The 22,987-nt window shown below is 41.2% G+C and overlaps 1 protein-coding gene across 1 annotated transcript in view; it reads right to left on the reverse strand.

Moving 5' to 3' along the window:
- Positions 1-568: 568 nt before the first annotated feature.
- RESF1 (retroelement silencing factor 1) overlaps positions 569-22,987 on the reverse strand; it is a 29,979-nt gene continuing 7,560 nt past the window's right edge. Inside the window, 4 exon segments of the mRNA XM_075050928.1 lie at positions 569-1,491; positions 1,493-1,623; positions 2,819-2,893; positions 3,687-10,595. Coding sequence (XP_074907029.1) covers positions 1,462-1,491; positions 1,493-1,623; positions 2,819-2,893; positions 3,687-9,033 — 5,583 coding nt within the window. The 5' untranslated portion in view covers positions 9,034-10,595 and the 3' untranslated portion in view covers positions 569-1,461.

A 22,987-nucleotide genomic window follows, 5' to 3' on the forward strand; every position in this document is an offset into this window, starting at 1 on the left:
TTCAGCATACAGATAAAGCTAGGAAATTTTAATGTTATGCTCCACTGGGTAATTATACTCAAGATGCCTACAAGCACACATCTTCAGCAATGGTGTAGTACTGAAGGCTTTTTAAGTACTCGTGCCAATCAATTCCCAAGTCAGAGCAGGAGGGAAAAAAAAATGCTGAAGAGAAAAACATTCCTGATGTGTTTTCTGAAGTATAAGTACATGCTATTAGAAGTTCATTAGAAAAAGCTTGGACTCAAGTCCAGTTCTCGCTTGCAAGCCTTTTAAGAAAGAAGATCTGGCACTTATTTTAAAGCTGCTTTTCATCTACAGGAATATCTTCAATGCCTATTTAACTAACTGCAATAAACACAACTTTATACTTTTAAACTAAAAAAAGACAAGGCATAGCCTTCAAAAGTTTATTTCAAGTATAAAAACCGTTCAGTGAAATATCTACAGAGTTTTTACTTTCAGTATAAAGGTTTAAACAGATAGAAAGAATCAAGTACCAAATTTCTGAAAAAATATGATTCAATTCAAAATTCTGAAAAATGAAAAGGCACTTAAACATAAGATATCCAACAACAAATATAACCTTTATGTCACAGTGAACATGTAGCCAAACATTATCTAACTTTATAAACAAAGAAATTAATTACAGTCTGGTTAAAGTGAGCAACATAGTCCAGACAAGAGTGAATTGAAACTCCCTGCACTTTAACAATCACACTTTTCTTTCAAGTGTAAAGAAAGCAGAGAGAGAGAGGAAAAAAACAAGAGAAGTCTTCAGTCAACTATCAGTTTACAGCACTGTGTTCAGATGAAGAACTCAAGAGTTCAATTTGTACAAGTTCCACAAAAAGAAATGTAAGAAAACTGGGTAGCAGCATAAATATTTCATTGTATCCCCGATCTGTATGTTTAATTTGAGGGTTTTGTATTTGTATTCCCAGTTTAAAAAAAAATTCTACAAAAATAGAAAGTCTTGTTAGAAGCACAACAATCAGACTAGCATAAGTAGAAAATAAAGGTGTAATGCTTGGGAATCCACTGCAATCCCTTTCCAGTTGTTCTTCCACTGCCAGCAATGGAAAGTACCACAAGTACAAGTTCTCCAGAATCAGAAAACAAAACAGGCTACAACAATTTAAATAAGTTTGAGGTTTTTTGGTCAAGATTCAACTAACTCCTGTATCTTTTTAAAAAAAAAAAAAAAAAAAAAAAAAAAAGACTCAAATATCCCAAAAAGAAAACAGTACATTTGACAATGGCATTTTCAGCACCAAAGCGTATTTGTGCAATAAATACAGACTAAGATCTCAATCATTCACAAATACAAGGCAAATAGGGGGAAAAATGCCAAGCCCAAAAAAAAAATATATATTTTTTACAGTTATTCAGAAATATGAAGTAAACAGGAAAAAGCATTTTAGTGTTGGCATTTTTTTTCCTAGTGATACTGAATAAGACCTATGATACAGGAGTGCTACCAAGGCTTTTGCGACTTTTTTTCCAGATACATTTTCCTGTAGGTCTGAAACACCTCTTTTGAGTCTTTGATTGGAATGTGAAGAGCCTTGCCATCTCCATCCAGGATCTGTATAGCTGTATCAAGTGGAATACTGTCCTCAGCTGAAAGACAGACAGAGAAGCAGGTTAAAGCAAAAGTCTAAGTCTCAAATGACGCTACTCCTTATGCATGTGGCACTTCAGGCCACCCACTGTCAAGAAGGATGCCACAAACTTCCTTCCTAAAGCATCAAGTACCTCAGACTTAAATCAATCTCCAATGCATCTTCGAGCACCAAATGGTCATTTGGGTGTCTTCCTAAGATTTCTAAAGAATATTAAGAAAGGTGTGAATGAAAACATGTGTTCGTGAAAGTAAGAAAAAACAAGAGGAAGGGCTAAAATAATAGCAGACACCAATAGCCTAGGACACATTCAACAGCAATAAAAGATGTAAACACTGCCAAATATGTTGCTTTCATCAAGACTACAACACAGGTAACTTGTCAGCAGAGGACTTGCACTCGATAAGAACAGGATGGCAACAAGGTTACAGCATGCTGAATGTACCGTTTTGCTTTCTATTAGACCAGTAAGAAAACAAGACTATAGCTAGAAAGATACCCAAAGCAAAGAAACAAAGACAGCAGGGAGTAACCTCGCCCAAGATTTACAAAGGACAGAACAACCAAGATCCTGAGATGAAAGATGCCACTGTTTTAACTGTTGACTCCTAAAGGTTACAAAAGACTATCCAAAAAGTAATTTGCCAATCAAGAGAAACAAGGAAGATGTAGTAGGGGCACCACTTTTCCTCTGTGTGTCATACAAGTAATCCTGTCCAGACTATTAGGACACACAGGTCCTGGTACTTGTGAGCACACATGTATGTGAGGACAGCATCAACGTAACTGTGAAAGCCAAATAAAATTTAAAAAAATCACTTTCTGTTTTTATAGTCTCACACTAGATTTTGTTACATCACTTCCTACATTTTGAAGTGGGAAAGAGGTACCTTAGTCTTTACCTACAGTTTAAAACTGTACTTGAATCTTGTCACCAGTGCTACCTCTGATTCAACTGCACACACATATGCAGGAAAATTCCACCAATCTCCAACAACATATTTTTATGGCAATAAAAATCTCCACAAATCTGTGAAACTCATGTCTACTCTACAGTATCCATTTCAGCAGCAGAGCAAGTAAAGAATAAGTTAAAATACTTTATTAAGATTTGCTATTATAAAGGAACACTTAAAACCAAGCAATGAGTATTTAACATGTATTTCAAAACAGATAATCAGAAGTCATTTCACCTGTAGAGATCTCTTCCAGCTTTTTTTGCTTCACTGGATCACATTTTAACCAATCTTCTTTTTTACTCTTGACACCTAAAGAGAAAATTTCAGAAATGTTTTTGAGGATCCTATATCACAAGTTCTGGTCTCTATTCAGCATCAAGTTTTAACACATATACTAGCACATGCAAAAGGGAATTTCCTTTTGGTGTGAAAATGACTGCAAGGGCTGGTATGTATAACTTAAGATTTGGTTTTATTTAAAATCAAATATAGCATTTGACACAAATATGCTTCACAATGCACCACGTAAAATGTCAAAAGATTGGGGATAGGGAAGAAGAGAAGGTAAAAAAGGCAGCTTAAAGCAAAGATGGCAAAGGTTACAGAGACTGTGTACAGGGCCTGTCTGGCCAAAGCCCTCTCTCTTCCTCAATGCCCCAAAAGATCTCTCCCTCCACTGTCTACCCAGCCACATTTACACACAACCAGGTGAACACTGAATACAAATTAGATCACCTTTGGTAACTATGCCAAGGGAATGTGCTTTCTATGAACAAGCCAAGCTATCTTCTACAAATAGGTTAGAAAGTCTTCTCGCAAAGTGACTTCAAACTGCCATGCTCTGAACTACTCCACTTTTGTTCTGTAAAACTTAAGGAAAAAAGAATAAAATGTAAAATTGAAGGAAGTCTCATGTTCTTTTTCAGCTTAACACACACTTACAGTCTGTCAGAAAGCTAGCTAAGCTATTTCAACCTTCAGCTTCTAGAGTCCCACATTTTCACTGTCTGTAGTTTTGTGTAACATGAATTCAAGGAGGAGTGCATGCTTTTTACTTGCAAATTATTTTACTTACAAATTAATAATCAAGATAGTATCATACCTGCCACAACGGCTTTCTCTCTTTCCAGGGAATTCTTTGCAGCTAAGCTCTCCTCATCAGTGGTTGGATTTCTGAACAGTATCTCTGGACACAGCTTAAATTCAAGTACTCCCAGTTTGCGTGATTTCTCAACTTCGGAGACAGAAGCATCTCTTTTCACATCTGCGCTGTTTTGTGACACTTTGGGCTTTATAGGCCAGATGGGTCTGACAGGTGATGTCTCTAATTTTGTCAGATATATGCGTTCCTGTGCTGTACGTTTAAATGCAACTCTGTTCAGGTAGTGTTTTTTTGGTTCCTTTTGAAGATGCAATTTTAATCTGTTATTTCTTCTATTTAAATACAGCAGATTTTTATCAGGAAACATTTTCTCAGAGCACTTGTCTTTGTTTTGAGCATCGAGACGCCTCTCTTTGTTAGAAAAGTAGTTTGAGATGGTAGAAGATCGAGCCCTTTTTCTCTGTAGTTTAAGCACAGAGCGATCTGCTAATGAACTCTTTGATTTCCAGCCATTTTCTCCATTCAGTTTTTTAGCTTTGTCAGTGTTTATCACGCAATTATGTGAAAGCTGCTTGGATTTTTTTCCTTCAGATTGTTTCAGTCTTTCCTCTTCCATTTTTGTTTTCTTAGGGTCTCTCTTCCCAATCTTATTTTCCTTCCTCTTCCGTTTGTATGACTGCTCCTGTGAAGGATGAACTTTAATAGATTTAGGCTGAGAATATTTGGGGTTTCTTGACTTTAAGTCTACAGTGCCAAAATTTGGGAACTTTATAGCATCAGCACAGTAACTATTCAGCTTTTTATGTTTTATTTCTGCTGATAATTTTGCTTTCTCTTTGATGTTAATTCCTACATCTTGCCCAAGTATCTCCTTTTGTTTCCTACCATTCTGTTCTTCAGCTGAATTCTCTTCACAGGTTTTAATTTTTTGTCCTTCATTGACTTCAACATGCTTAATTTCAACAGTTTCTGAGTCTGTAAATTTGTGAATGTCTGTTTTGCATTTCATGGCCAAATCTCTTTCGGTTTTATCTTTTGAAAGGGACTCCATTTTGAAAACTCTCTCTTTCTTTTTGGATGACTTTGTCATGTTGTCTGCATCTATATGACCAGCAATCTGATATTCTTTTTTGTCAGAATGAAATTCTTTGCCTAACAATGGGATTTCTCTGTCGATTTGCGGCTCTTTCTTCAAGCTGCTCCTTTTAGATTTATCAGCATCCTGGTTTTCAGAGGAATTATCTGGTCCAATTATTTCCTGTTGTGTTGTAAGTGGTTTGCATTCATTATTCACCGTTAGCCTAGCTTTTTTGTTCATTGCAGAGGTGTATTTGCAAGTATCTTTTTTATTTTTGCTATCATTGTTTGGGATTTTTTCAGAAATTGGCAGGTTTCCCACTGCACAGTTTTTCTTCATTATGGCATCAGATTTACTGTTCTTCTCTTGCCTCTCTGCAGAGCTAGTATTTTCAGCTTTTGAAAGCTGACCATCATTTTTCTCTGCACCAGATGTTCCAAATATACAGGGACACTGTGGCATTTTACATCCTACAGATAGCCAACCCATTAAAGAACAATCTTTTTCCCACCCCACCCTGCAGTTGGATGTTTTTTCTTGTATTTTCTTCTTCTCACATAGACTCTGACGAGGCTGAATACTGCCTTCGACGTTCTCCTCCTCAGCTGAAGCCTCTCCTGACTGTTGACTCGCTACTCTCTCGTTGTCACTAGAGGAACACCAGTTGTGTTCAGGAAACAGTTCTTGTATCTGATCAAAGTTTAACACTTCAATTTTTATCTGATCTACTGGGTCCTTCAAATGAAAATTCTTGTCACAAATTTGAGTCTCTTCTTGAGGTCTGTTCTCCATCCACTCAGCCACAGAATCATTTTGTACGGGTTCTTTTGTTAGCATATCAGCACCTTCAATGCCATATGGAAACTCTTCCACTAGTTCAGACAGTTGATTGTTTAGATATTTAATAGGTTCTGCTCCAAAAACGTTCATCTCTCTTTCTGTGCTATTTTTACTAGACATGTAATTCTGTTTACTGTTGTCTCTTGGAACAGTGAACGCATTCGTTTCAGCAGTTATGCTGATTGAGAAATCTAGTGAATTTTGAGCTAACTGCTGGTTTAACTTAGCAAGAATTTCCAAGTCATTTTCAGGATGCTTCAAAGATGCATTGAGTGACATTTTTTGTTCTGAGGTAGAAATTGTTTTAAGAGGATCGCCACTGCTTTCTTTCTCCAAATGACTAGTTGTGATACCATCCAAAATCTTACCTGCTTTATTCATGCAGCTTGATGATTCTTCCAACACATTTTGCAGGAAGCTCTCTCTTTGGGGAGTGTTATTGCTCAGCTCATTTTTAGACAAGTCCACCTGTTGTTCCTTTTGCCTTGGGTCAGATGCATTTCCTTCTGATGAGGTATCACTTAATGCACATGTCTCAGGGACTGACCTGAAGATACTTGCTATTTGTGGATTATAAAACGTATGACCTTCAACAAGAGAACATACACTAGAAATACAAAACATCTGTTCTTCCAACACAGCTGTGGATGTATCTCCTGTCTCTGCTTGCTTGGCTTCATGGTCTCTTACACTTTCTTGAAAGATTTTACTAGAAAAATTCATGACCAATTCAGGAAGAGAAGGCTTGTTTTGTAATCCAAGCTGCAGATTTTCTCTGGCATCTTGTGCCAATTGACCAACTTTCCTTTGGTTTTCATCGTATGAATTATTTGCACTCAGATTGCTTTTTACTCTTCTGTTTCCATTAGCTAATTTGGTCTGTTGCAAAGGTGAGTCCACTTTCTGTACCAGAACACAATTACTGGGTGATGACCAAACAGTTTCTATTGTTCCTTTATCAGTATTTACCACACTTAAAACATTTTTCCCCTGTTCTTGCAAGCTACTTATGCTTCCTGAGTCAATCACTGGATAGGTTTTACCTGCAGATGTTGGACATTTGCCTGCCTGCTCACTCTGTGTTCTCTGTTCAGAAAGTACTAAAGGAGAGACAACTGCAACTTGGAGTTCAAAACTTTTTATCAAATTGCAACTCAATGTATCAAGTTTTTGTGCTACAGAAGCAGTTGTTACAGGCAAAATTGCTTCATCTGTACTAACCAGAACATTTTGTTCTCTATTTTTTGTGTTTTGGCTGCAAGGCGAAATCTGATTTGCTGTGGGGCTTTCCTTTGACTGGCTATTTTGCACAGTTACAGATTCTGACGGATGCTTTCTCCACAAGCCCAGGCATGCAGTTAGTTCTTCCACAGAGTAACTACAATTGTTCTGATTAACAGATGTCTTTTCAGTAAATGGCATTTTCTTCTGAGCTACATCACTCTGGAATTTAGCTTCACCAGATTCAGCAGGAGAGTTTGTGTGAACCGTAAGTGCCTGCTCACTTTTCAAACTTTCTATGTTCTTCTCACTAGTGTCTTTTAGTAAGCTTCCACCTGAGGCAGATCCATCTACCAGTGGTTTTTCACTACGCAGGAGACTAGTCAGTATTTTATCAGCAATAGCACCAGCTGTCTTCTCTTTCAATATATTTGTGCTGCTCAATACAAACTGAAGAAATGATGAATTCTTGGGGTTAGCTGGCACATTCTTTGATGCAATTTTGATAGAGCTATCCACTTGACTAAAACATGAAGTGTTGTTCAAGGATGTCACAGTTTTTTGAGAAGAGTTCAAGGCACATGCATCCCTTTGTTCCAAGATGGGAGTACTCTCGGGATTATTTAATTGAGCTGGGAGTTTGCTTTGAGAGGGAATAGGAGCAGAGCTTGATGAAAGGCTTCCCTGCTCCACCTGAGGGTTACTTTGAGTCACCTCTAATCCTCTGTTATCAGCATTGGCTACATTTTTGTCATTTCTTTCTTCAGGTGAAGAGTTAAGTATTGGACTCTCTGTCATCACTGTTTCAGATGGGGAAGGTGGTACATTTTGTTTGGGCACCTGTGAAAAACAATTAGCAAGAGCAGCTTGATAACTTGGAGGAAGTGGGGGAATACTTTTGCCATGTTTTGAAGCCGCGAAGAGTTTTCTTTTATAACGATGCATCTTTTCAAGCAGGATGCATTTTTTTTTAATAGTGAGCAGCCTTTGAGCTTCCCAAGCTAGTCTGTCCTTTGTAATTTTTCTTCCATCTACTGCTATTGAATAAGTTTGAGAATTAACAGGCCCATTCATTAAACTACTAGTCTGGCTTTCCTGAACTGAAGCACTATCACTCGGTGGCTTTGAAGCAGCCACTGAAGAAAGAGTTTCCAGTTCTTTCACAATATCATACAGTTCTTTGGAAATGCCAGGGCATGGCACAGACTTTTCATTAAAAGGCTGATTTGCTGTCACATTTCCACTTGAATTACTGACATTCCTAACTGATTGACTGACTTCTCCAGATTGCTGTTTCTGACAGTGTTGCTGAACACTGTTAAAATCAGAAGCATTTTCTGGATCTGATGGGTGCCTCTGTTGGCTAAGGGTGTATCCATTAGGCACATTTTGAACTGCCTGTGGTACACCTATTAAAGACTGTGCTGCAGCTCTTGAATCACAGTTGGCAGGCAAAGATGGTGCAGAACATCCGCTAGGAGCTTCTGATCCCATCTGACTTGGTCGATACTGTAGCAGCTGTACGTTTGCTTCAGTATTTTGATTCAGCGAGTGTAAAACTTTAAACTGATTGTTGGAATGATATATTTGGTTTTGGACACATTGCCCAGATGTACCAAGAGACATAGAACTATTCTGGGAAGGAATGTTACTTCGATATAACATTGTAGTTCTCACACCATTATGCTGCTGTATTTGTGGCTGCACAGCGTAACCGTTTCTGGGGACGTACTGAGGTTCCTGAAGTACATTCCTCATGTTATTTCCAGCTTTCATTTGAGATGGGTGAGGTAACTTTCTACAGGAATAAATGTAGCCATGGGAGTTTGGCCAAGAAGTCTGAGTCATCTCTGCCTGCAAAAGCGATGTCTGATTGGGAGGTTTTGGAGTGACTGGTACACAGGACAGTGGATGTCGAACAAGTGAGTATTTTGAGATGAAAAAATCATTACTAGCTACAGATGCTCCTGGTAAAGCCTGATATGAAGTTTTGAATCTTTCAGCATCAACAAGAGGGAAGGCAGCATTGCTAGTTTGCAGATACACCATTTGGTTATTTCCAGCATCAGTGCATACACTTTTAGAGGAATTGGCATTTGTCAGAGGAAAAGCATGTGCATTAGAAAGCGACTGAGTGTAACATGCTTCTTTACTTTGCAGGTTCTTCTTTACATCAGCATTCTGGAATGGTCTTACATTCCAGTCCATCTTTTTTTTTTATTTCTTTTTCTTCAGCCAAAAGCCAAAATTCTAAAAAAAAAAAAAAAAAAAAACAAAAACCAAAAAAAAAAAAACAACAAACAAAAAAACAACCAAACAAAAAAAATACAACAACAAAAAAACCCAAACCTTAATCTTTTGATCAGAACCTATTTCACTTAGCAAGAAATGACTTAGAATGCATTATGAACAGAACCATTGAACTTAAATTGCTAGGCAGAAGAGCAATTCCATTGGCACATCCCATGGACATCGATGTCAATGTCAAGCTGCATAAATTATTTCCCAGAACACAGTTAAGGTACAGGACGACAGAGCAGCAACTAACAATTCTATTGACTATCTAATGAGTAACAAAATCCTCACATTACTCTCCTAATTCTATTATCATTCAACTTTTTAATTTAACAAGATTGCTATATTTACCTTCTCATCCAAAAATGATGGAAAAAGCCCAAAGTATTTGTATAACATGATACAATAAGCAATGCTTAAGAGCTGAGCATAAGAAGCACCTACACAATATAATACAGGTCAGAGTTTCCAGACAAGAAGACTTGACTTCAATTATACCTTCAAATACAATGAAAAAAAGGAGAAAATTAATTTGGGTTCACTAAAGATCTCTCATAATAACATGGCCCACTTGTTTTTATTCTACATGTCATTTGCTCTTCCCTGACACTGTGGGCAGTTACTAATTTTTGAGAAACACGAGTCTGTGACTCTAGTTAACAGCACATGTAGCTACAAGCAAACCACCCCTAATTCAGTTTGGTAGTGTTAACTTAGTCAGCAGAAGGCATGAAGCATGGAGATGACATCATCACCTCTGCTATTTCATTAAGTACATCTCCAGGAGGTAACAGTGTCACAAATCTCTAACTCTTCATGTGTTATATTCCAGAACTTACACTGATTACCAACAAGCCCAACTGGGTGAGCATGTTACTTCTGAATGACCTCTGGAACGTTGTTAAGAGACAACATCTTCAAAGTCAAACACTATTTCAGTCTTCAAAAATGGAAAAGCACAAAAACCCCATGACAACCTACAAGCATGAATGCTGTTTGCATCTCGGTAAGTTCCTCTCAGTGTGGTCAAACCCACCTAGGACAGAACAAACAGCTCACTTTGTGCAGGGTATTAGACAATTTCTCAACAAAATGTTTCAGGTCATTTCTCTCAGATCACCCAGGGTTCCTGAATTTCTTTCATGGACTCTTAGATTTTAAGACTCTCCTGATTTCAAACTTAGGAATTAGAAGCATCACTCAGACCTAGCTTGTAAGAGTCACAAAGTTACAGTTTTCCAGGTGTTATTATTAAAATTCAAAGATAGCTCTATCTTCCTCACTCTCTTACTTTCTCTCAAAGGACACCAATAACAAAATAAAACAGGAAAACAAAGTCACATATGAAATTCATAAAAAACATCAACAACAGTATTAAGGCAGTACTTACAGTGATGCAGAAATCTTAGATGAGAAAACAGGGTTTTGCATCCAAGCTAAAGATTTCAGACTGCTAATGTTACACTGGGTATTTCCTGAAAAATAATCAGGGGATAAAACAATCATGTCTTTGAATTAGATAACTGCTGATGAAATTTAAGACATTTATACATTCCAGAAACATGATTGAGATATGTAAACAAGACTAAGATGCCAACTAGCAGTAATTGTAAAATCTTTGCTAGAGGAGAAACTTTGATTACATGCAACACAAAACTTAGCCAGAAGTAAAACCCAATTCTTGTCACTGTCAAGACCATAAAAATGAGTACAGCCTTAGTTCACCATCATTATTAGCTGGATTAAGAAAACTAAGTTTGCAACTGTGATCACAACCTTAAAATTTTTTTGTAACTTTAATGCAACAAAACATGCTACTTTAAAAAGAGGTATTTGGCAGAAAGCACTTGTCTTTGGAAGAACATTTGAGAAGTTCAGTAACAGTACAAGACTCTGAAAGACAAAGAGAAGACTCTTCGTCACACATGCCCGCTTCACTCCATCTACTACTTTCTCACCTTGACCACAAGCCTCAGAAATCATCAGCAACTACTACACAGGCAACTGCCAATTTTTCATTGACAGTACATAGAAAGGGAATGGAGAGACACCCCCAATGAACCCAAGAGTAACAGCACAGCTCTTCAACAAATCTATCACAACTAAAATGCTTACACCTAGACTTCTCTATCAGATAGTTTTGGCACGTCTCTGGCCTCTGCCTGATGTGATGTCCCTGAATCACTCTGTGGAGACACCTCACAGATCTGAGGGGTATTTGGGCCATCTGTATAAAAGACCAGCAAGTTCATTGATTATGGGTTTCTGTTCTAGGGGAAAAGGAACAATACATCCAAACAGTGGAAGGCTATGTTTCCTTCAGTTTTCTAACAGCCTTAATCTACACAAAACATCTAAATTCATTTCTGATACAAAAGACCTCAGTTTTTATTGGCAGTGTTTGTTATTGATTACTATTTCTGAGAGGCCTTCCTCTAGGAAAACACACACAGAGGAAAGTAAATGAAGCCTAAAACACAGAATAAATTGTTACAGGCTTTTGATCTATTGGACTGGGTAAGACATTCCAGCAAAGATTTAATACTTCATTCACAGAACACTGTAACTTAACATTAAAGTCTGTACAACTGCATAACGGAGCCAGAAAACACCTAAACAGGGAAAACATAGGGAGAGTATGGGACTCAGCAATGTTGTGTGAGACTTGTGAGAGGCAAAGCAAGATCACAGTAACAGCTGACTCCTAAAGAGTATAGAAAGCACACCCAAAACCAGTTCACTGTCACCAGTCAAGAGGATAGTACGACATGGAGTAAAGACTCAGGAGGTTACATCCCTTATCCTACACATTGCTGGAAGAGAAAGTTAACAAATGCAGCAGGAAGCCGCAGAACCATGGTGTGGGAACTACTGTGGACAGTAACTGAATGGTCAACCCTGAGCAACCATTTACCATTTCTGCAGAGAGCAGCATGGCAGTAACCAAATTGCTAACTTAGCATTAATGTATTTAGCATTTTGGTTAAATGGTAAATGCAAAAAGAGAGCAGCTAAGACACCTGCATGATGATCATCAGGTAAACTACTTACCTGTCAATCGGTTTCTATTCTGTTGTTCACCAGGGAACACAGACAACCAGTTCAAATGGAGTGAGCAAATGCAGAAGGCAACAGGTTGCCACAATTAAAGGGTATAAAAAGATAGCTCACCAACTGTGGGCTAAGACCAGCAGCAGAGGATCATAACATTGAAGATCCCCACCACTTGGAAAATCAACAGTTATGGAGGCAAACACCCTTCTCCAGGCTATGTCAACACACAAGGACAGGTGCTCCTGTAGCCCCCACACCATAAGCATGGTCTCTTAAGGGCCAATACAAGGATCTTGTGGACTGTATCCTGCTAAAGGACTGACAGTGCAGGGTGCAACAAGTAGGGACCCACACCTCAGCTGTGTGCATGCAAACTCACGGGATGTTTCCTCACCAGCATGGGGATCAGCAGGTTATAGGGAACAGTAAATGCTCACATAAAGCTGGAGCAACCCCACCTCCCACAGGGGTGTGCAAGAAGAGGGCTTGTGCTTTTAACACATACATTGGAGTTACAATGTGGAGAGCGAGCAATGCATGTCACAAAGAGAGATTAGAACTTCCTGAGATAAAAGAAGGGTGTTTAGAAACAGTGGGTGCTTCCAGAAACTGTAGGTGCCTATCATTTTTGAAGTGTCACATTTTCTAGTTTATTTATTACCAATTTTCCTTCTGAAGATATAGTTGAGTAAGTGCCAGTTAATTACATGTTCTTAATCAACTGCTTCAATCCTGAATAAACTACATGAACAGAATAGTTCTCTACTACAGTTTACCATAACTGTACTTTACTTTATTTGTGCAATTTTTTTAATTGCAGTTGTACACTGTAGTGCTTGGACTATTAAAAAAAAAATCACTGTAATGTTTGTATAGTCATGGTCTCAATTCTCCGCTAGGTAACACTGCTAGACATTTGCTCCTACTAACAGACTGACCTTAAGCATGATTAGTAGAAGGAAATAAACAATATCCACCTGGAGATTAGCAGTATCAGTAACCCAAAAGTACCATGAGGAAGTAACCAGCAACAGAAGATGAAAGGAATGATGACAAATAAGGACTATTTGATCAGGTGACCCATGTAACACTGGGACCAGGAGACTGGTAATATAAATTCAGCATAAAGCCAGCTCTGTGGAAGATCCTCTGATCACTCTGGAGAAACAGTGACCAGTAGACTTCACTGCTTTTCAAAAGCATTGAAGTTTACTTCATCCAGCTCCACTGATAAGGAGGAAGCTAGCATTGTACTCTGATTTGAACTGTGGTTAGCAAAACCTCATATTTACCAGTGTGACAGCCAGCATAGGGCTGGACTCCCCCCAAGTTACCTATCAGGATAGGTCCATGGGAGCTCAGCTCCTCTGGTGTAACTGTAGCAGGGCTTGTGCACAGGTTGACCTCAGCCAGCAGCCAAGCACCCATGCAGCCACTTGCTCACCCCCAAGCAGGACAGAGGAGAAAACTGGAAGAACAAAAAGTGAGAAATCTCAAGGGTCCAGATAAAGAGAGTTTAACAGGTAAAGGAAAGGGGGGGGTTGGGAAACAAGCAACACAAAGGAACTCAGTCACCACCTCCCACAAGCAGACCAGTGCCCAGCTAGTGTCTGAGCAACAGCCACCTTGGAAGCCAACCCCCGCTTCTTCCTCCACCCGTTTTTATCAGTGACACGAGGTGACACTGTACAGAATATCCCCTTCTGCCAACCTGGGTCACCTCTCCTGGCTGGGTCTCCTCCCAGCCTCTTGCCTACTCTCACCCCACTCGCTGGGGGGGGCAGCGTGGGAAACAGGGGAGGCCCTGATGCTGCGCAAGCACTGCTCAGCAATCGCCAAAACGCTGGGGAGTTCCCAACACTGCTTTAGCCACAGATCCAAAACCCAGCGAAAATTAACTGCATCCCAGCCACACCCAGTACAGGGCTGCAAAGGGCACTGAACTGTAAAGCTCGCGGTGTATGGATTGTTCGTCTCGTAGTTCACAAACGAGTTTCACCGTGTCTAGTGCGCACAGGCGACTCACGGGGGGGGGGGGGGGGGGGGGGGGGGGTGTTACAAAAGCGACCCAGCCTTGGGCTGCCTTGAGGCCCTGTCTCTCTGCAGACACGACTCACCGGGAGCTGTGGAGACAGCTTAGCCCTGGGTTGTCTGATAAGCCCTAAACTACACAGGGCGGTGGCTGCACCATTCAAAGAACCAAAACCTGAACTGAGCCTTGAAATCCCTTAACAAATAGTATGCCCTGAGTCTCAATCCAAGCACTATTCAGTTGCCTGAGGAAGCAAAGCAAAAAAACCTATAAGGTTTCAGCTTCAGTTTCAAATGACAACCTTGTGTATTCAAACAATCACAGACTAACAAAGGAAAGATAAGGGGAAACACCAATCAGATATACATAATCCACTCAGGCATATATCATAAGCCACTCAGACATAGTCATACACACCATTCACAAGTTAGTGATGAATGGGAATAAAAACTCTTAAGAAATTGGGGAGTCACTTCTCCAACTATACAGTTGGCTTGTGAAGGAGACTCTTCCCCTCCTTGATTGGGACACCGGTCAGGGTAGCTTCCCTGGGATTGAGAGCCCTTACCTGGAGGGGTAAGTGAATATTGTTTATGCTTTAAGTTTGTAAACACGTGTGTGCTTGTGGTTGTCTGTGAATTGCTTATGGTTGTAATAGTGTACTACTCTTGCTTTAAAAATTGCAATAGTGCATTCCTCCATTGTATCTGTAAAATCTGCAACAGTTACGTGTTAAGTCTGTAAGTGAAGTTCAAATAAATCATTTGCTTGAACCTTGCAGTTAAGTCTTTTTCCACCACACACGTCTGATGTGCTTTATTTAGAACCACTGTTTTATTAGTGTTAGTTAACGGATACTTGAATTAAGGGCTCATCTTTTTCCCTGGCATAACTACTTCTGTGCTAATCAATCAACTGTCCCAGCACATCGTGATGAAATTCAGCATGCTGGAGGCATTAAAGGCATCAACTGCTACAAACTGATCCTTGTGCTCCAGCACCATGACTACCCTGGGACAAGCTGGTGGGAGAGTGGAGAATGCAGACAGCACTGAGGCTGTCCTACAACAATCTCCCCATGCCACACAAGTATAAATAAATTAATCAGGAACATAAACAGTCAGGAAGTAGTGCATGGCATAGAAAGCAACATGAATAAAATAGTTCATCTGCCTCAAGTTTGCAAAATGATAATTTAAATGTAATCGTTAACTAATAAACATACTACTTATTTCCATTTAAATATTGAGCCTTGTCTGTCTGGCTAAGTACAGACTGACCTAAGCTTGCTCTGTGTTTTCAGCTGGCCAAATAAAATCTGGCTTGAGCCTGGAGGTAACTGCACATGGCATCACATTCAAGCCAATATGCTCTGCTGATAATGGTGCTATGCATTTCATGTACATGTGGGAATTGAAGTTAAAATTGTGTTTTGAGTTCCCACTTTTTTTTTTTAGTCAAACTGGACATAAAAGTTTATGTATATATACACATATAAAAATAGGAATATAAACTAAGAATAAGCATCTTCAACTTAACTGAGAGTGTCTTCAACTTAACTTTTCTGAGTTTACTTATGTAAACTGTTAACCTGAACACCCAGTACAACAGCATTAAAAAGTAGTCTCTCTCTAGGCACTAGTCACATGCACAAGCCCTATGCGTAGGAATAGGAGCCACATGTACACTCCGAGAGTGCAAAAATGAAACTGGTGTGAGGAAATTAGTTCAACTTTGTCACGGTCAGACCCTCTGCCACTATCTACCCCTTGAAGGAATAAGGTTCGGAGGCACAAAGTGAGTTTTTTTGGGATAAGGCACTCATTAAGTAGGTAACAATTACACCACCCTGCAAGTGAGGACTATCCTGTTTCTATTCCAAATTCCTTATAATCTACCGAATAGGTATTACTCAGTTCCCAGGAAAGTATCCTCATCTGGCATCCTAAGTAAGGGGGGGATCACCAAGGTACAGGCCAGCCATTCCTCTGGAGCACTCCAAAAGGGGCTCCCGTGGAGCAATTTATACATCACTCTCCTCGATGCTTTCTGCGGTCACCACCTAGCAGTGTCATCTCTGTTGCTGGGCAAGCCCAGGGCCCAACTTGATCTGGATCATCTCCTCACAGGTCCCTACACGTTTGGGATCTCCAAGGTCCTGGGTAGCAAGCACACAGGCTTAAGGTTCAAATTCCCAGTGAGAGACACAAATCATGGTAGTCAAATTCAGAGTCTTATTTGACAGCAAATAAAATACAGGAACATGAATGTACAAGCATACACATTTTGCTGCAGGGCTCCTTAAAAATCGTCGCTGGTATATCAGGAATTATACTATTGAAGAATCATATCTTTAGTCAGCCCTCTGAATTTGAGAGTCACTAACTTAACATCAAATAGGGGCTACATCCCCAGGAATTCCTGACAAAGCAGTCCCCCAGAACCTGGGAGGTTATCTAATTCCAATGTAAAGAAACTACAGCAAAGGACAAGTGACTAAAGACTCAAGTCTCTCAATGTTAGGAAGAGAGAAAGAAAGTGAGAGAGAATCAGAGTGAGCCAGCTTCACTTTCTCATATGAGTAAAGTGAGGAGAATTCATACCTGTCCTTAAGTTTGTGGTGAGTGGATTCAAGGTCCCTGGTGTACAATTCAGATCTGCCTGCTCTCCTTCCTTCCTTCTGCTGTTTACATTGACTCTTATAAAGCCTTTTCAGGTTTACATGTGTTAGCAGAAAGGGGCTCTTCACTTGGAAGCGATGTTTGGGGCAGCACTAGCAGAGAATCAGGGTTGTTGTGAGTCCCGAACTGAAGCAGGGACTGGTAGATGGCTGCTTCTCCTGGGAACAAAAGGGAGATAGCAGAGAGCCATCACCCTGGAAAGGCCACCCAGGGCAGGGCATCAGCAGCTAACAGCTTTCCCTAGCTCACTCCAGGCACTTGTCCCCAAAGGAGACTGTGGTCCCATGCCTGGAAGGGGAACTGCACCATGATGCATCCCCAGCCCACGTCCATCGCCGGTGCTGGGATCCCTGAGCTGCCACAGCAGAGGGTCCAGTTGATTCAGAAGCACTTGAGCCTGACTGCCCATCCAGCCCATCTGCTTTTCTTTATTGCCAAAGACTCCTGCCCACACACCTTCAGGGTGCAGCTGGACAACCCTTCCCGTTTAACCCTTGCTGCTTTGGATGTGACCTTCTGCGAGTCAGTGGACTGCCCAGGAGCAAGCTGGAGCTCTGAATAAAACCTCACAAAATATACAAGACTAACAACATCCGTAACGCGCTTACTTGCATCACTTTCCTATCTTCCCACCAGAACTCTGTAGCACAACCAGGAGAGAAATCAGCTCTCTTGGGCAACATCCAGTTTTAGCCCTACAAACTCCCTCCACGACTCTTCCTGTTTCAGTCATTTGAGATGTCACCATTTGTGAAAAGAACACAGTACTTCCATTTCAAAGAGAAACTATAGACAAAGAGACTCCATGACCAAACTCTTCTCTGCACCTGACACCTTTTAGAGGCATGCATGGCATAGACATCAGTCCTGGCATTGCACAGCCAGGACACGATGACCACGCTTTTCCTCACTGAGTCGTGTAAGGAAGGGGCGGAAATGTGGGGTTAACATTGTATTATACAGTATTTCCGAGCACACAAAGGAAAGAAGCAGCACAGAAGAGAGTAGAGGTGGGATGGGATGCAATGCCTGGTCAGCAAGTCCAGATAGCACTTCCATGACCCAACAATAAAAGCAGGACAGTCCAACCAGAAAAATTTTAATTTCTCCGACCCGTTGGCTGGTCGAATTGCTCATGTGAAGCAGCCCTGCCCTGCTTCCTGCTGGCCTGCCTGATAACCATGCTCATGCAAGTCCTTCCAGATGCCAATATTAAGTTTTGGAGTAAGCTGGATTTACTGAATTAAGTTTAGTCCAGTATTAGTGAATTACTGGATTTACTGTCATTTTGACCCAGATAAGTATACTACTGATTGATACTTGTTATTGTGCTGTTATTTTGAGACAAACTGTTTAACGCTAAAGCTGCTGGTCTGGTGTCTGTTACCATACCCTGAATCTAACTCAACCAGGCTGCCTCAAGCCCCTCCACTCCAGTGTCAACAGAGGGATGCAGTACACAGCGTGGTGACTGGCCCCAGCCTTGCAGCAGGCGTCTGAACTGTTTCAGGGCCTTGCCCCAGCTAGTTAACACTAGTACATTTGGTGCATAGAGTTTTGGTCCAATTAAAGAAAGCTTTTAATAATGAATAAGAATATTTTATCACTATTGCGAGTGCCTCAGTTACACTTGTTGCATACTAGTTAACACTGCTAACCAATGTACCTAGACTGAACTCTACATGCCCCCCCTTCTTGTCTACCACTTATGAAGGATAGCTAGCCTGGCTCCACAGCTATACCCTACCTCAGCAGAACATAGACACACGTAAAGACCAGGTCTTTTACCTGGGTGTTTCACCTGCTTTGTACCATTCCCAAAAGCAATGACAGCTCTGGCCGTACAGGCTATTTGGAGTGCTCAACAGTACGGATGCAGAAGCCCCAACCAATAAGCTAGACACAATCACTACCTCACTGCAAAATCTTCACTTTCCCTTACAGTTATCTTTACTTAAGTTGGGACTCAGACAGCGGTTGACCACAAACACTTTACCTTTATGGGAACGTCCAAACCACCGTGATTGCACGTTATTACTAAACCTTTTGGGGTAACCCAAGCAAACATTTCCTCAGCTCTGAGCTGCCTTCAAACCCAACCAAGGGTGCAAGCTGCAGTTGCTGGAATCTTAAGAGAAAGTGACAGCAGAATCTCACCTACTAAAACTCATAAAAGTTGTCCGGAATAATGCCACTGATAACAAGTAACACCTGCAAGCCTGGCAACCCTTGGTAAACTTTACAAATAATGCAAATGCAGACTTAGCTGTTGCCTATGTATTGACTATAGGAGATGGTACTACTGAATAAATCTAGCCTGTCATATCTGGCTTTATACTGAGACAGATCTGTGATCCATCATGCCATGGATTGACAACAGGCCTGGCAGAGAAATAAGGGACAACAATAGGCAGACACTGAAGCTTGCATCCCTGATCTAGGATGGGGCTCATGTGTGAAGGGATTTCCCCTGGGGGAGTCTGACATTTCTCAGTACACTCTGACGAACAAGCCGAGACAGTACTCCTGTATGTCAGCAACAGCTGTGTACATCTATGATCCTGAATGGTCACCAACAGCAACTGGAGCTTTGAATTTGATGTTATATCCAGTCACAGTTTTGTTAGTTTTGATTTTATTGTGTTTATTGGTTATAATCATTCTGTATATCAAAGTTGGGCAAATAATGAAACAAATTACGTTAATCCAACATGTAAAACACATGCAATCAACTGATTCTGTATGTGCAATGGTATATAATTAGCATTAATTGTAACGCTTAAGCCAAGCAACTTATCAAATAACTGTTCCCTTACCATTGATCTGCAATATGGCTCATATTTATGACCCAGAGGCAAGAGGTAACTGTACTACCACTCTGAGTCAATAAAGTGGACTGACTGTAGTTACAGGGTGGAGTGTGATGGATGCACTCGCCTCCATGACCAAACTAGTGATAGTTTGGTTCAGGCTCCCAAGGAAGTAAAGGCCTAAGCCATGACTGGGTCAAGAACTCCTCTAGTTCTAACCTGTTCTTTGAAAACCCACAGAGAACAGGGTGACACGGTACGCTTTGATGTATATGCGCTGGGAAACCGGAACACCGATCATGCGATTAACACATGAATAGCAGGTGGTTCTTCCAAGACTAATTTGTCAAGGAACAAATGAAGTTGTGGGTACAAGGAGTCTCATGCTTACCTTTTCCATTGCATGTAATTTGACTACGAGCCAACCACTTTATTCCATAAATTTGACAGCCTGAGCGAGCCTTTTTTGAGCTCTCCCTGCTAAGCAGCTGACTGCACAGTGGTGATCTCCCCTTGAGCTAGGACACCTCTCAAGGTGTCCTCGTGTCAGCTGGGATAGAGTTAATTGTCACACAAGGTTACTCCTCGAGGTTGAGAGATGCCTTACCAACTGCAGATCTTTGGTGACTGATACAGCACATAACCTTGTATCACAGGGCATTAAGACCTTGTACAGGTATTTTTGAATTATTATTATATCCTCTGTACAGGAAATAGTAGATTGAACCTTGCCATCAGACTTTCTTAAGCCTCACTTTTACAATACCTTACTTCAGTAAAGCCACTTCTGCTGCTACCTTTGGCGGCGGTTCTTTAAGCCGTCTAAATCTGCCCTGCAACAAGTGTAACTGAGGCACTCACAACAGTTATAAGATATTCATATTATTAAAAGCTTCCTTTAATTGGACCAAAACTCTAAACACCAAACATATGTATTTCAACGCCAGACACTCTGATCTTGGTTGTTTCCCACCTCTCCAGGACATGGAGCTCAGCAAACACAAGCTTCCAAGAATTGAAAGGACAAAAGTTCAGCTGCAGGCCAGTACAATTCTGCTCCCCCATTCCTGCTTCCAGACTTCTAGCAGCCCATCTCCGTTAACCAAAAGCATTTTAAATGAATTCAATATTTGACATATGGTATCACAGAAAGATTAAAGCAGCTTGGCAAGACCTGCACCTGTGGTACAAGATGGCTTGAATCAACCACACATATGCCCAAAGGAAAGAGCACATACACAGTACATATACACCAAGAATTCTCATTTTCCTCACTTTGTAACTGTATTTTAGATGTCACAGCAGCACCAGCGCACAGGGGGGTTTCTTGGTACACGGATTCTTAGCAGTTACGTAGGAGATAATTTGTTAGAAATTAACTCTATCTCAGACTGACAGTCAATCACAGGGTAATTACACTAACTTTAAGCACCTGAAGACTAGTCACTTCTCTTTGTAGACTCCCACTCCACCATTTCCAACAGTGCATTTCCCACTTTCACCTATTGGCTTTGCTGTTCTAATGCTACTACAGATGAGTGTTACAAAAATGGTTACTGGATGGGCCTGCTTTAGTTTTACGCCCATGAATTTCATGTTGAATCAGACTCTTCCTTCCAGCCTTCATGTTTTTAGCATTGTCTCCTCCAACCATCAGGACTTTTAATGCGACATTCAGTATTATCCAACAGTATTTCTGAGTCAGTTTGTTAGCAGGTTTTTTTGTTTGTTTGGGGATTTTTTTAACGGAACACACTTCATTCTCAAAGCCATCAGCACAGCAGGAAGAGCACTCGGAACAGGACCTTTTCAGAACAGACGAAGAAACAGGACAGATTTTTTCAGTCCAAGCAACAGCCATTAAAACAAAACCCATCAAAATCATCCTCTTCAAATTATCTCATTAGCATAGCTCTGGTGCTTGTTAAGGGATGCCCTAAGTGACCACCTCCAGCAGCTCTGTGGCTTGGTGATTCCTCCTGCTCTGAGGCTGGAGCCCAGCCTGGAGACCCAGGCAGCTCCATTGCAGGCCCATGCACACAGCTGCCGCTGCTGCTTTCCTGTTTGCAGGTTCTACCAGTAGCAAGGCTGAGCATGCATCCCAGAGACACACATAGGACACTGACACAGCCAGCCACAGACGAGGTGCTGCCTTCAACAGCATCTACACATCTGACTGACCTAAAACACAAGTATAGACAGACAAGTCCCTTTCCTCCTCTTTGGCTGTGTGAGAGACTGAAAGAGTTCAAGTCTCAAACATTGTGGTGGGGCAAGTTCTGCTTAAAGATGAACTCTCGAACCCTGCAGAGCAAGGAACTGCAGGTCAAAAGAAGCAGTTCAGCACAATCAGCACAGGACATCAGCAACAGGACCCAGGAAGGGAGGGTGAGCCGCAGGGTGGGCAGCAACCTGTTCTGATAAGCTGTTCTGATACAAAGATCAAAAAATGGTCACATTTGCAGGGAAGGGGAAGTTACTCCCCAAAGGACCCTCAAGCTCACCAACCCATTTCCCAAAGGTTACACCTAATTAGCCCAATGAGTTTGAGTGCCTGTCCAAAGGAGGGGCAAGAAGATGATAAAAGGAGAAGCCCCACGTGCCCACGCCCACCCAAACGGGACCCCTCGGCTGACTGGACCAACGCTGGACCCAGGACTGGTGACATCTTTCTGTCTTCCTTTTTCTCTCCCTGTCTTCTTCTCTTTCTTTTTCCACAATCCCTACACCTCATCCCTTTAGACATAAACCACTGACCAAGTCTGGGACTAGGAGTGGATCCAGCTGCCCCTGGGCTCCTCTCTCAGGAGTCCAGAAAGCAAGGGGCTCCGCTCTGAACCTCCTGACCCAACGGGAGAAATCGCTGTCTTCCCTGGATTGATGTACACGGTTACCGCGGGTTACACGGTTTACAGAGGTAGTTCCATGCCAATTCCTGTTGTGAGAAACCATGGCACCTGCTGTTATGCCTCCCAAGTTCAGTTTGCTTCTGCCATGAATAAAACATTTAACTGATCATTTGGTGTCATTTCACCTTAATTTAGCCTGAGGGAATTCCAAACTCAACACGACTCCCTGGTCTGTCCAGCCTGCGTTGTGACAGGCTGGTCAAGATTGAATGTCTCTCTCTAAAACCCACACTCTCTACTGTCACAAGCACACACACATTCACAGGTCCGGTACAGCCCCTCTGCCCTTCCAATACCCCTGCATGGATACCAGGTCCTCTTACCCACTTCAAAGGATCTCCTACTTGCCCGCTGGTCCAGCCTGATGCTCACTAGCAAACA

This window comes from Buteo buteo, chromosome 19, assembly GCF_964188355.1.
Source record: "Buteo buteo chromosome 19, bButBut1.hap1.1, whole genome shotgun sequence".
Classification (NCBI taxonomy): Eukaryota; Metazoa; Chordata; class Aves; order Accipitriformes; family Accipitridae; genus Buteo; species Buteo buteo.